Here is a 14,970-nt window from a genome sequence, read left to right on the forward strand (position 1 = left end):
ATAATTTAAAATTTCAAACAATTTCACCTACATCAATTCCAAGTTGTTGGAGTGGACTGAACTGAACAGTCAAAAACCCCTTTTTTATTCTGAAAATACCTGTAAAAGGTCTCATATCACCATTTTAGAGACAATCCCTCCCCTGGTATTATTTTATTTCTAAAACAAAAGGTAATAGGAAAAAATTAAAGCACAAAAGTTAAAACAAAATAAAGACAACAGAAATAAAAGAATAAAAGTAAAATAGACAATAATAGAAAATATTTTTTTTATTTTCTATTAATTTTTTATTTTTTTATTTTATGTTATTACAGATCAACATTTTGGTTATTTCTTTCCTTTTAATTATTTTGGCCAAGCAAGCATTATGGTCAAAAACGAGTTATTTTATGTTTTCATGTAAGAGAACCAGTAGCAATAAGTAAAGCGATTGCAAAGTAGAAGGGGATGTTTGGTCTTCAGCCACTTACATGCAAGGTTCAAAATATCCATACAGTCCAATATGCCGGAGGGGGGTGTATCAGTACTCTGAACCTAACACGTTTATTTATTTATTTATTTTTTTCAAAATATCAGAGGTGGGAAATAAGGTTATTTAAAATTTAAACAATTATTTAAAAAACATAAAATAAGTATATCAATGACCTATCAATACGTAAGGCTCAGTTTGGAATGAATACAAATACAAATATGTATAGTGTAAATATATACAAAATAGTACAAAATACAAGATTTCGTACTCTACATATTTGTACTTATACTCCTTCCAAATTGAGCCTAAAGAAATTTTGATCCTTCCTTACATGGCAAGCATCTCTAATTGACTTTTTCAAAATGGCCCAACCAAAGCTTTGACCCTCCCAAACAGGGTCTGAGTCAATCCGGGTTTTTAATTTTTGAAACTACAAATATGACTTAATGGGTGGGAGGGGTGGGGCTGTCTATACCAGTCCTGAACCAAGTATTAAGACCCAGAACCGTCCTGATCATTAATCGAGACTCCATTATGTTGCATATATATATATATATATATATATATATATATATATTTTTTTTTTTTTTTTTTTTCTTAATTAGTGAAATCTGAAGAAGAAAGCTCTCTTGTTGTACTACAATTGAATTAATCAAATCAGCAATATCCATTATTCAACCACATGAATCTCTGTATCTTCTGATTTTATGTGCTAGGGTGAAAAAAAGAAAAGTGAAGTAGTCTCACAAACTAAAAACAACTCAAGGTATCAGCAATAAGTATAGTTACGTTTACAGGATTCTAAGGAGGAAATTTTTAATGAGGGTGCCCTCATATTAACAACATCCAGCCAGGTGCCACTGAGATTGCTTTTGCTTTTTTCAAGAATATAAGAAGGGCGCACTTGTTAATGCAACGTACCAACCAAAAACTACAAAAACATTATGCTTTAATAATCTGATGAGTTTCAGTTTCAGTGGCTTTCATGAAGACAGGTCATGGCTTAACCATATCCAGCAAATTGTTCTAAAATAGATATATACAAACCTCAGAATGAAACAGGTGGATCTGGAGCGGATGCGGATCTTTATCAGGTGGGGAAATGGATCGATCTGGAGTTCAGATGGTTGAAGTTATGTCTGACCTATTTTTTTCATTCAGGTTGGGTCTTATAAAAATGTCTGCAAACATGCCAGCCTGTTTTCATATTTGGGTCCAATTGTAGCACTGATCTGAGAGACTGAACATTAAAACACTTTAAATGCGGGTATACCAAAATCAGGAATCGGGTCAACCCGATCTATTGCATGGCCGCGATCTGTGTGCAGTCCAATGGCATTACTATTATACTAATTTCCCAACCGAAAAGTTCCAATCCAATAAAAGAGAAGGACAATCGTTGCCTCATTTGCTTTTTTTTGTTTAATAACTCTCCGCATGTCGCATGCACATACGGAGAAGACAATTCAATCTGTACTACTTAACTACTATATGATGTGATTCAATGAGCACATAGTCAGGAAACTAAGGAGATTCATATATAGTTTGGAATTTGGATCAATTAAATTAATCTCTGAATTAATTGCACAAATGAATTGTTAACGTGAGGAGATGTTCCTTCACTTCATATGAGCATGGGGTCTACTCAACATCCACAAAGATGAAAAGATTGATGAGCCTGATCATAAACATATATATAAACGCCCACTTTTGAATGAGATTGCAATTTAATATAAATACTAACTACAATTCCATCTCATTCTTACACCAATCCATTCATGTCTTGTGGAGGAGACCACCCCCCCCCCCTTTCTGGTACATGGATATAATGTTTTAAAAGAGACCCATTACCAGTAAAGATGGATAATGGGACTAGATCTATCAGTGGATGAAAGTATATTCCTCTCCTCTTGGTGTATGTATTTGTTGACTGAGTTTATTCAGCAATCAACACATGGTTTTCCCAAGTTGTTTCTACCTGGTCGAACTGTCTGGTTTAATTAATTTGTCTAAATGAAATGGGTCACCTTTATCTCAAGTAGCTGCAGACTAGCAGCTAGCTTGGCTTATATATACCACATGAGTTATTAAGCACAGTGTGTGGCATCATCAAGTTAGAAGATTTGTTGGTTCCTGTAGAAAAAAAAAAAAGAAGGTAGTTTATATAGTTCATACCATACCCTTGTCTTGGAATTCGTTCATAGTTTCCAAAATATTGATGAGCTTCATTTGCAGTTCTTCGCTTCTTTACTGAATTATACATGCATGCATATTAATATATTTCATGTTTTTTCTGTTTCTGTTTGCTTACTGTTTTTCTTCCTACATGTGTAGCATTAATCATGACCTCTTCTTGTATCTCCAGAGATCTCTTGTTTAATTTTGATGCGCAAGTTCTTCTTTGGATAATCTGTAATAATTTCATGACCAGATGACTGTCGAGTTTGCATTTTCTTAATCTTAGCATTTGATCGATCATGCATATTTGGCACAAATAAGCCTAACAAGTGTAGATGCTGCTTGTGCAATTTGTTGGCGTTTAGTCATAGAGATCCATATCGGTTTCACAGAGCATATATGAAGTGATATATAGCAGGAGCCTAGAGGTACCAAATTAAATTTGGAGGATGCCCATTCAAGTCCATCTATAAGCAGGCCAAGGATGCCTATTTTCATTTTTTTAAAGGACGCAAGGTATTACTTTAATTTACTTATTGGTCTAATTTTATAAGAGAATGTGATTGATATTTTTCACAACGTAACAATTCAATACATGTTGTTAATTAGCTGTTAAGTGACATTTGAAAAAAATACAAATGCCCTTCAAGTGATACCTAATTTTCTTTATCAATCATTCAAACATTGACAAAAAATTAACAGTCCAAAATCCTTGTTTCTTCTATTCAATAAAGTTGGGGTCACTAGAATATTCACCCAAACATAACCCCAACTTTCTTGAATGGAATAGACAAGGATTTGGGACTGTTAATATTTTGTCAACGTTTAGATGGTTGATAAAGAAAATTAAATGATATTTGAAGGGCATTTATGTTTTTTTCAAATATCACTTAATGGTAGGTTAACATCTAATTAACAACAGATATTAGAATGTCACGTTTTAGAAATTTGGACACTGAATTGTCGTATTTTAAAGTTCAGGGACCAAAGTGAGATTAGACCCAAAATATAAGGCACTAATTGAGAATTTTCCCTTAAATCTGAGATATTCAATGGAGATCACTTCACTTAATTACTAAGCATTGCGTTTACAAGATAAGAGTAGTTGTGGTAATAATATAGTTAATCTCATGGGCAGTCTTGTATTCAAGAAGGATGATCTTGGAAAGGAGATAGCGCGTATTGCAATTCCTGCTGCACTGGCTTTAACTGCTGATCCTATTGCTTCTCTTATTGACACTGCATTTATTGGCCACTTAGGTAATTTAACTCATTATTCGCTTTCTAATAATTTCTTATATAACATTAAATATTAAATTCTATTCACTGTAATGGATGTCATATTAATTTATTAGCCTTCGTGTACAACATTTGTAGCTTATGCTGCGTTTGGAATCGATGTAAAATGTCATCAGTGTAAAAGTGCATAGATGAGGTTTTACATTGAACCATAAAAAAGTGACCATTGAGCTTCTAAAAGCATGAAGTTTTACATTGATTTTATTAATGTAAAATTTTACTTTAAATGAAGTTTTACATCGAGTAGTGGAATTTTACGTTGATCTTGATTTATACTCCTTCTAAACGTCAACAAAAAACAAACCGGCATAAATATTTACATCAATCTTGATTTACATCACTTCCAAATGCAGGCGTACTATGCTTTCTACACCATCTTCTAAGACATCTTCATTCTTAAGCCAAAAGAAGTTGTTTCGATCTCTTTCTTCATCATAGAGACCCTCCTCAAATTAAGTTTCTACATGAAGCCACTGAAAGATATGGAAAACATTATCATTTGCTCCATTCGAAGGGCACTCAGCAATCATGAGGTGCCCTTTAATTAAGTTGCCAACTCTCCAATAAATAAGAAAATCAAACCCACTATCTATTTTCTTTCTTCTTAATTTGGTCAAGGACTCACCTTCTAATAGGTACACCAAAAATCAATACAATAAAATGATCCAAATTTGATATATTTGATAAGAAAGTTTGACATAACTCAGTACATACCATGGACAAACTATCAGGTAGAGAACTTTTTAGCATGAAAAAGTCTAAAAGAATCAATTAAAGGAGTAAGATGGATAAAAATATTCTCATTAATTAAGGTATAATCCTTCGTTTTACTATTTTCGTTCAAGGATTAATATTGCTTGAATATTTGCTTTTAGTAATTCTAAGGGGCGTAAAACTATTTTTCTACCAAAGAAAAAAAAAAAAAAGAGGCATAAAGAAAGAGTTATCAAAATCATCAACCTAATTACTAATAATGAACTTAATTATAACCTTTAATTTTCAACCGTTTTGATGAACAAAATTATATTAATAAAATAAATTTAAAGAAAGAAATTTATTGAATTAAACAAAGTGTAGGGGTTGGATGAAGTTTAAAAAAAAAGGTAAATTACTACTATCTACTTGGTGGCAATTACCCACCTCAACTTTCATTTTCCCTGAACTTTTTCCAATAAACACCCCTTTCCGTTAATTTGAGTAACGGGAAAAAGTTAATTTACCAAAATACCCACTCAAGAAACTTATATAAAATTAAAATTGCAACAAAAAAAAAGCAAGAAACTTTTATGAAAACTTGCAATTTCAACAAACACAATATGTAATTAATATCAACTAAACCAGTAACAAATGGAAATTGAAAAAAAAAACACACACACACACACACTAAAAAATCATAACAAATGGAAATTGAAAACAAAAACATTAAAAAATCTTTGGAAAAAAGGTAATTTGGAGATTTAAAAATTTTTAAATAATCACATGAAAATCTTTTTCAAAGTTAGCCAACTGAATGCTAAGGGAGAGGATATCTGAGAGTTGAAGAAGGTCTTCGTTGCAAATGAAATTTAATGGGGTAATTGCCACTACCCCAAAGTTAATGGGGTCTTTGTTATAGCCCTAAAAGCATATAAGTAAGAGCTACCCTACCCTGAAAAAAAGGTTTTGTATTACCATGCTTCTTTTAGTAGTTTGCTAAAAGATTTCTAGTCGGGTCAATATGGGTTCTTGTATAATCTACCTCATTTGTAAAAGCTTCATCAATAGCCTAAGTTTCCTTATAAGTTTAAAACCTTAAACTTAACCACCAAAATTGGTGCAAACTTAGCACTGCCAAGAATAATAATTAAACGGTAGCAGAAGCTAGCATCTGGCCTATTAGACACAATTTCCTTTGTCAGTTTTTTTGATAGATCTTTCCTTTGTCAGTTGAAACGGTAACTATTAAACTGTGCCAATAATGGATGTATATAGTACAAATTCTGCTAGTAAAGCTGTTTTAAAAAGAACAGAAAACAGTATACCCTACTAACAGAAACTAAGGGCACGTTTGGTTAATTAGGAAGAATAGTGGCGTAGAATCGGAATTGAAATGACTGTTTGGTTGGGCGGTCTCAGGACCCCACTCCCATGCCATTCTCCCATGAATGACCACTCCCATGAATGAAATCTTTTTCAGCTTATTCCAATTCCCATTCTCATTCCTGTATGAACCAAACAGACTAAAAGACCATTCCGATTCCAATCCGAAGTTTCTATTTTGATCTTTGAAGTTACAGGTCCAGTGCAAATTGCTGCTGTGGGGGTTTCTATTGCTTTGTTTAATCAAGTATCAAGGATTACAGTATTTCCAATAGTCTGCCTCACAACTTCCTTTGTTGCGGAGGAAGATGCTGTGGAAGAAGTGACAGTTGAAAAAGAAGGTGAAGACTTGGAAAAGCGTTTAGCTAACAACTATCAAAGCAGCATAATAGATACTGAAACAACAGTGAGAGTCGAGGAACAAGAAAGTGATCATAACGTAGAAACCCACACCATAAACAGTGAAATGACCTATGAAGATACTAGTGGAAAACAAATGAACGTTCAAGAACAAGAAAATGAAAACTTGGACAAGGATTTAGTCGTAAGCAATGACAGAAAAGATTCTCAGTTTGGTATGTTCTTTTTCTATTTCTTGTTTATAAGGATTCATACATTGTGGCAGTAGATTGTATTGACTCTTAAGAGTTGTACATTTCAATGAACTTCAAATTGTTGATCTGTTGTTACATGTAGCAACCTGAATAGTTCAATCAGTTATAAAGTTAATTAACAAGTTTGCTAAACTCTTCATCAGATTCTGATAGAACTGTGGACAACCCACCATCCACTACTAGTGGAAACTCAAGCATGTCAAAATGTGAGAATAAGAGGAAGAACATTCCATCGGCATCCACAGCCTTAGTGGTTAGTGGGGTTCTTGGCCTTCTTCAAACCATGCTTCTCATATTTGCGGCAAAACCTCTCCTGAAGTTCATGGGTGTCCATTCAGTAAGTGGCTTCATTTGGAACCTCAGAGGGCACTGAATTTTCTGTCATCTTTTTTTAGTCATTCTGTGATATATATTCAGAAAATTGGTGATTATAGTGGTAATGAATTAATGATCTAGTGATTTTGGATATGAAGGCATTATAGCTCCTACTTTTGCCATGCTTCATCCAACGCTAAGTTTATTATTAAATGAAAATTAACAACATCAGAACATCTCTGTTTTAAAACTGAAACAGGATTCCCCTATGCTTAGGCCGGCGAGACAGTACTTAACATTGAGGTCGCTTGGTGCTCCTGCTATTCCTCTTTCTTTAGCCATGCAAGGAGTCTTTCGAGGATTTAAAGATACAAAAACTCCTTTATATGCTACTGGTAAGTAGTTATTTGGTATATATAGTTCTCTCTCTCTCTCTCTCTCTCTCTCTCTCTCTCTCTCTCTCTCTCTCTCTTCTATTTATCTATCTATCTAACCCCACATTTTCTTTTTTTTTTTTTCTTTTGTGATTTTATATAGTGGCAGGAGATGTTTCAAATGTCATTTTAGACCCAGTTCTTATGTTCGTTTTCCACATGGGTGTCAGTGGTGCAGCCATTGCCCATGTTATTTCTCAGTTAAGTTTATCTTACTGCTATTTGAATTATCACTATTTTCTGTTTCTGTGGTGTTTTATCTTTATGGTTAAAGACTTATTTGAGTTGTTAATATTTCTCCCACTTGGGGTCTCATGTAATTAATTCTTGGTCTTTTAGGTATCTAATTTCAGTCATACTGTTGTGGAGATTAATGCAAAAAGTGGAACTCTTGCCTCCAAGTATCAAAGATCTGCAGTTTAGTAGATTTCTTATAAATGGTAAGGTGTCTAGTCTTTGCACCACTGATTACCAAAAAAAAAGTCTTTGCATCACTAAAATGCCTAAATATAAATTTCATGTTTCCATGTCATTTAGGGGAGTTCCACGAAAAAATGGTAAGGTGTCTAATCTTTGCACTTAGCCTGCTTAATTTCCAATCATATAGGACCACCGTTTAAGCCAATAAATGCACATTTTTACTAAACAAACACCTAATATTTGCATCAGACAAACTCCCTATATGGACAACTAGTTGCTAATATCTGATAGAAATTCAGGACTTCATGATATAGTTGCACATATGAATTTCATGGAGGGTTACCAAAATACTAGTTAGTACTTATTAGTAACAGATGCAGCAGTACTAAACTCAACTCAGTCCAATTCAAACAAGCTTCATCCAAACTATTTGCAGTCACACAGAATCCTGCTTTCACCTTACTGCATGAATATGGAATCTTAAATATCTACTTGCATCCTCAATACAAGGCTTTCACATGCCAGCTCCACTACTGGATTTCTTCAAGAATTCCACTGATACTGATGTAACCGTTTTCGGCCACGTACCAATGTTTTGTGATGTAAAATTTTTTGGCTAAGTATCTCGTCATTTGACCCGGTGGTGGCGTGCCTTAGTGATGAGCTACTTGGTGGTGAACTGCCTACTGGCGAACTGCTTGGTGGAGAACTGCCTGGTGGCGAACTGCCCGGTGGCGAACTGCCCGATGGCGAACTGCTTGGTGGCGAACTGCCTGGGGTGGCGAGCTGCTCGGTGGCGAACTGCGCCAATAGATGTAACCGTTTTTGGCCACGTACCAATGTTTTGTGATGTAAAATTTTTTGGCTAAGTACCTCGTCATTTGACCCGGTGGTGGCGTGCCTTAGTGATGAGCTACTTGGTGGTGAACTGCCTACTAGCGAACTGCTTAGTGGAGAACTACCCGGGGGCGAACTGCCTGGTGGCGAACTGCCCGATGGCGAACTGCCCGATGGCGAACTGTCTGGTGGCGAACTGCTCGGTGGCGAACTGCTCAGTGGCGAACTGCCTGGTGGCGAGCTGCTCGGTGGCGAACTGCTTGGTGGCGAACTGCTTGGTGGCGAACTGCCTGGTGGCAAACTGCTTGGTGGCGAACTGCTTGGTGGCGAGCTGCTCGGTGGCGAACTGCCTGGTGGCGAACTGCCTAGCGAAGAGCTACCTGGTGGCGAACTCCTTGATGGCGAACTGCCTGGCGGAGAGCTACCTGGTGGCGAACTCCCTACTAGGCGGCCGATGACTTAGAGAATGGTGGAGCTCCCTGGTGGGGCGCAATCCGACTGCACTCCGCATGAGGTGGTCTTCTTTCCTTTGTAGGCAGTGGGAGCTGAGGGACCTGCGAGAAGTCCATCTTTTCCTCCTCTTTGTAGGTGGCGGGAGCTGAGGGACCTGCGAGAACTCCATTTCCTCCTCTTTGTAGGCGGCGTGAGATGAGGGGCCTGCGAGAACTGAATCAAAGGTCCCGAGGGTATTTTCCCGGCAGGGGCTCTCCAACGCTTAAGTTAGCACTCTTATTGTAGAGATCTTTGAAGATAATATGAGAGATCTAGAGAGCAGGGGTTACTTCCCTTTTTTCATCCCCCTCCCCTTTGGGGTGTGAGGTCTTTATATACCGGAGTCTTCGCGGGTTAGGTGGGTGAAAAGCCTCCAAACGGTAAGACTCGTTGCATCCTGTCAAAACCGGGGTACGGTGGTGAACTCCTCGAGGTCGTCAGGCTGGCGCTTGTGTCAGGCGGCCAGGTCAGCGCCTGGGCCGGGTTGTCAGGGGGGTGCCTGCGTCAGTCGGCGGGTCAGTGTCTAGACCAGGTCGTCAAGTTGGCGCCTATGTCAGTCAGTGGGTCAGTGTCTAGACCAGGTCGTCAAGTTGGCGCCTGTGTCAGTCGGCGAGTCAGTGTCTAGACCAGGTCGTCAAGTTGGCGCCTGTGTCAGTCGGCGGGTCAATGTCTAGGCCAGGTTTGTTGGTGGGCGCCTTATGGGCGGCTTGGCCGGATCATGCGCTAGGCTGGTCCAGGTCGGCCAGGTCACGCAGGCCGCACGCAGTTCGCACAAGCCGTGCGTAGTTCGCGCAGGCCGCGCGCCAGGCCGCGCAGGTCGCGCCAAGCCGGCCAGACTGGTGCCCGGGTGGGTCACCAATTTCGTAAGTTTGTTGGCTGGGTGTTTTCCTAGTTGTCACGAGGTACCACGTGTCACAATTTCATTGGAGGGCCAAATCTGCCCTCATCAGATACCAAAGTAAATAATTTCTACATCCTTTTAGTGTCTGGTGACAAATCCACCCGAAATATGTGTCTTGTCTGTGGAAGCAGTGAATTAAACATCCACTTCAACACTCAACATAGCCTCTAGGGAAATGTGAAGATCCTCTAGCTAGCCTTTATCCACTCCAGCAAAAGCTTTTCCTTCTATGTGCACTGTTAGTATTCTGGCAAGGGATATGGTTTAGAGGAACTGGACTCATTTGAAGTGGTCAACTGTTAAAAATCTGCTGAAGCATTCAAAACCAGAAGCAAAGGCCATCTAACAAGAAATAAGTTTACCCATTATCTTATATGTCACGAGGTCTAGGTTGGGCATAGATGATGTATGAGCTTACAAATAGAAAGTCTGTTGTATATATGAAGCAATGAGAGATTTAGCTTGGTGATTCCAACTTAGGCACTCTGAGAGAGCTGGATGCATTTCAAGAGTTGAAGTTGTTATGGTGAAACAGGCCGATCCCATATTGTTGGAGTTTGATTATATTGCCGAGTTCAGATCATTTAGGCAACTCAGATGCCTACATTAACAAAGAAGCATTAACAGTAATAAATGGGAATGCAGATGACAAAACCTTTATTGATTACTGTATGGATGTTGTGCTAAAGATGGTTTCTGGCATTATTTTCTTCAAATTCTATACACAAACCCGATGATGTTTGAATTTTTCTTTGCAACTAGCTAGATCAATCAGTCTTTTCATGAACCTCGACCGATTTTGGTGTTACAGTTTCTGGCCGCAAGATGACTATTTTGGTTTCATATTTAGAATACAGTAATATATTCCTATATCTCTTACTTGCCAATACACGTTTCAAATGCTCTAGATTGATCTTTGATGTATACTATGCATCTGGATTCAGGAGGGCTATTGCTAGCTAGGGTAATAGCTGTAACATTCTGTCAGACCCTGGCAGCATCACTGTCTGCACGCCATGGATCAACACCCATGGCCGCTTTCCAGGTCTGTTATGAGATTTGGTTGGCCACATCTCTTCTTTCTGATGGATTGGCTGTTGCTGCACAGGTAATTAAGAACTGAGCTATTCTTACTATAACCAGATGCAATTTTCATGGTTAGATGCTTAACATAAACATTGAAGCTGCACTCCACTGCTTTTCTTAGTTCTTCCCCAAAAGTAACCAAACAGAAGTAGTTTAAGCTGGACTCCACTGCTTTTCTCTGCTTGTGGTTTTCTTATCCATATTCTTTCAGGCAATACTTGCAAGTGCATTTGCTAGAAAGGATTACAGAAAGGCAATAGCTGCTACGTCCAGGGTGTTGCAGGTACAATATTGATTTTTGGACAAAACAACTTTATACAATTTTGTGCTGCTAAGAACTACTCCAAAAGAACTACTCTGGCAGTTGGGTTTGGTTCTAGGATTGGTGCTTGCAGTCGGTCTTGGAATTGGCTTGCCATTTGCAGCAAGGCTATTTACAAAGGACAATAATGTTCTTCACCTGATAATCATAGGCACCCCGGTATCTCCTTCTTCTGTGTGTAAACAAAAACAATAAATAGAAGATTACCATTTACTGCTCAATGTCTATTTTGTTACAGTGCAGTTGATCAAGACAAAACTAGAACTAAAATATATTTTCCACTATCCATCAGTTTGTTGCAGCTACTCAACCCATCAATACATTGGCATTTGTTCTTGATGGTGTCAACTTTGGATTATCTGATTTTGCATATTGTGCTTACTCCATGGTCAGTCTGTTGGGATAAAACCTTGAAGACCAGTTGGCTTGCTTTGCCCATTTTTCAGTCTTGTCTGTGTACTAATGTTTGCTCGGAATTTTTGTTTCTTCTTCAGGTAGTGGTGGCTATGATGAGCATCCTTTGCTTGTTTGTTCTATCTTCCAGTAATGGCTTTGTAGGAATCTGGGTTGCTTTAACCATCTATATGACTCTGAGAGCTCTTGCTGGAGTTTGGAGGTAATTTCCCTTGTCTACAACAAATAACTCTCTAAAAAAAGAAGGAAACTTCAATATTTTATAAATCAATTTTTATCTTATTCAAGGGTCTGGACAAGCAACCAAAGCAGTGTGGAACAAGGTTAAGGTCTATTGAATAAGCAACCAAAGCAGTGTGCTTAAACTCAGAATTTTAAAGAACCCAATATCAAAAACGAAAGGTTTAGTGAGGAATTCCTTGACAAGCAATGGATATATTGCTTTTGTTAATTCAAAAGCCAAAGATTTTAAGTTGTAGCTTAATATATTGAACTGCATTTGCAAGGTAGGGACTGGAACAGGACCTTGGCACTTTCTAAGGAACTGATTGGTGCCTTTCTGTGGTTGAGATACATTGCCTCTGTAATTGGGAGATGTTCCCAATACACGGTTGGGATGTGCTGTGGGACGTTTTGGGGGCGTTTTTGGGGCGCTTTCTGTTGGGATGTGCAGTCTCCTTGATTCTTTCCTATATGGAAATTGTAGTTCTTCTTGTGTTGCTTGTATCAGTTTAGTTTGTTTTGATATATGATACAAATGAACATTTTAGCATATATTGTCATAGATTACATACTTCCCTATGTTTGTATGTCCTTTTTTCTATAATTTATACATGTAGCATCTGGTCGTTTGTAATTTTAACCACTATGTTCAGTGATTATGCAAAGAGCAAACACAGTTCAACCAACAGTTTAAATCTTGGAGAGTCTGGTTTTAATCTCCGGATTTCACTTTTCACTATGACCCGGAAAAGGGGCCCCGGTCTCTTTTGAACACGGACCAACTGGCCGCTTCATTACAGTTCTCAAAACTTCTATTATTTTGGCCTTGAGAGTTGGGAATCGGGTACGTGGATGTTAGGGTTCTGGTCCTTCTGGACTTCGTGTGGACCCGATCAAAGTCGAGTTGGGCTTGGATACTGATGTTTGAGGGCTGAAGATGGTCCAAGTTTTCTGGACCTGAAAACTGAAAGGGAGGGTCCAAGCTCGGTACAACCCCTCAAGGACTATGAAACCCCTAGCCACATGTTGGTCCTGACAGTAAACTGGGCTAGAAAGGACCCTCTATGCCGAAATGAAACAAAGGATCTCATTGTCTGGCCTCTGGGCACCTCTTTTGCTTGGTCACCTGCAGAGAGAGATCTAGAAGAACAAGAGACAAGATAGATAAAAAAGGACTTAGTCTGAAGTAGTGAGAAATGATTTGAGAGCTCAGAATTTAATAATATATATGGCACAGAACACAGGATTCATGTATCAGACCCCAATTTAATTCACTTTATGTTATTTAAACCATTTAATTACATCAAAACAGGGGCTGTTGTTTGGTGCAATGACAATATCTCGGGCTGATAAGTGTGAGAAGGTTCTCAGAAGAGCAAAAAAATGCCTATTCGTTGAGTCTGCATATGCTACCACAAGACTTTATCGCTCAGTTTGGAAAGAGTACAAATACAATTCTACATCCAGAATCAGTTCCCATCAATGACAATATACAAGTATGAAACATACTCCATAGCTGTAGCCTTTTGTGGGTAGTAAATCCAGTCACCCAATGTTAGGTATTCATCCTTGGCAAGGGCATGGATCATGGTTTTTAAAAACAAATCGATGACCGAACTGGTCAGGAGTCCAGTTACTAGTTCGAATGGTTTAAATGGTTAATTAGCCAGTTCAGCGACTTGCTGACCAAAATCAATAGTTTGGGAAAAAAAAAACAGTTTTGAGGAAAAATAGAACCGGTTAAATGACCGGTTCCCAGTTTTTCCAGTCTGACCGTCCGGTCCAGTCTGGTTTTAAAAACCATGGCATGGATGGGTCATCAATGACTGACATACAAGTATGAAGCATATTCCGGATGTGTGGCTGTAGCCTCTTGTAGGTGGCAAATCCAGTCACTCAATGTTAGGTATCCATCCTTGGCAACGGAAGGGATAGGTCAGGACCAACATTGGACAATGGCTCTTCATTTTGTTGCCAATCCTATATGATTAATTTTTCAAGGTGTTACATTTTATATTGGATTGGAATCTTACATTTGGATTCATAATTACAGGATTTTTTTTTTTTTTTTGATAGATGACACAATTGCATGATTTGATGGGCTTAAAAATAAGTACAAAACACTTCTCTTCTCTTACACCAACCTAACAATTAATATAGAGATACAGATATGAGGGCATGCCCCCATTTGAATGAGGTCATATTTGGTAAACCTAACTTCTGGAGTTCTAGGAGACCTAAATAAATAAATAAATCATGAAAGCTTTATCATTCCCAATAAAACAAAGTATCAGGCACATCCACCAGAATTATGTTATCCCAAGTATTAAATTAGTTTGTTGTTTTCTTTCCAACTAACCAAACAAGCTTTTGGAGAGGGATTACATTTGTTAGATAAACAGTGCAGTTCTATGTTCACTTTCTCCGGATTGACCACGCAATGTAACAACCACTCCAATGGTGATAGTGACAAGCAACATGATGATATCATGAAAATCCAATTTCTGTGTGCAACCACCAAAAAGGAATATGTATTTATCAAAAGGAAAACTCAAAAAAGGAATATGTACCCTAAGAAAAATTAGGGCAAAACAGGAGAAATAGAGTAAAGAATGATGAAGGTTGCATGTAAAACAATGCTACCATGCCAAGATTAAGTGACACTATTGCAATCAAATAATTTAACCCCGAAAACAGATATGTTCATCAACTGCAATCTAACCTCACCAATTCAACATCCTTGAACTTGGCCACCAAAACCTAAAAATAAATAACTTGAGATCAGAAAAAGTTATTGGGTTAGGACACGGTGCTCATGGTTATGGAGAGGACACAAGTTCTGGTCATTGGGTTGGTCTAAACTAACTCACCAGGAAAGAAAGAAG

The 14,970-nt window shown here is 38.0% G+C and overlaps 1 protein-coding gene across 3 annotated transcripts; it reads left to right on the forward strand.

Annotated features, from left to right (window-relative positions):
* The first annotated feature begins 6,035 nt into the window (after positions 1–6,035).
* LOC148844817 (protein DETOXIFICATION 42-like) lies at positions 6,036–12,774 on the forward strand. 3 transcript variants are annotated; one of them, XM_088954050.1, is made up of 11 exons: positions 6,036–6,603; positions 6,786–6,979; positions 7,217–7,352; positions 7,495–7,591; positions 7,731–7,831; positions 10,986–11,149; positions 11,339–11,410; positions 11,492–11,608; positions 11,742–11,837; positions 11,944–12,065; positions 12,152–12,774. In XM_088954050.1, exons 1-11 carry the CDS (start codon positions 6,495–6,497, stop codon positions 12,189–12,191), a joined length of 1,248 nt encoding a protein of 415 aa, XP_088810176.1. In that variant the 5' UTR covers positions 6,036–6,494; the 3' UTR covers positions 12,192–12,774. The 3 variants fall into 3 exon arrangements, with proteins under 3 accessions (XP_088810176.1, XP_088810175.1, XP_088810177.1); XM_088954049.1 differs by having other exon boundaries at positions 12,374–12,774; XM_088954051.1 differs by having other exon boundaries at positions 12,370–12,754.
* The last annotated feature ends 2,196 nt before the right edge of the window (positions 12,775–14,970 follow it).

Source organism: Nelumbo lutea, chromosome 7 (genome assembly GCF_056320005.1).
Source record: "Nelumbo lutea isolate HS-2025 chromosome 7, American lotus-T2T, whole genome shotgun sequence".
NCBI classification, from domain to species: Eukaryota; Viridiplantae; Streptophyta; class Magnoliopsida; order Proteales; family Nelumbonaceae; genus Nelumbo; species Nelumbo lutea.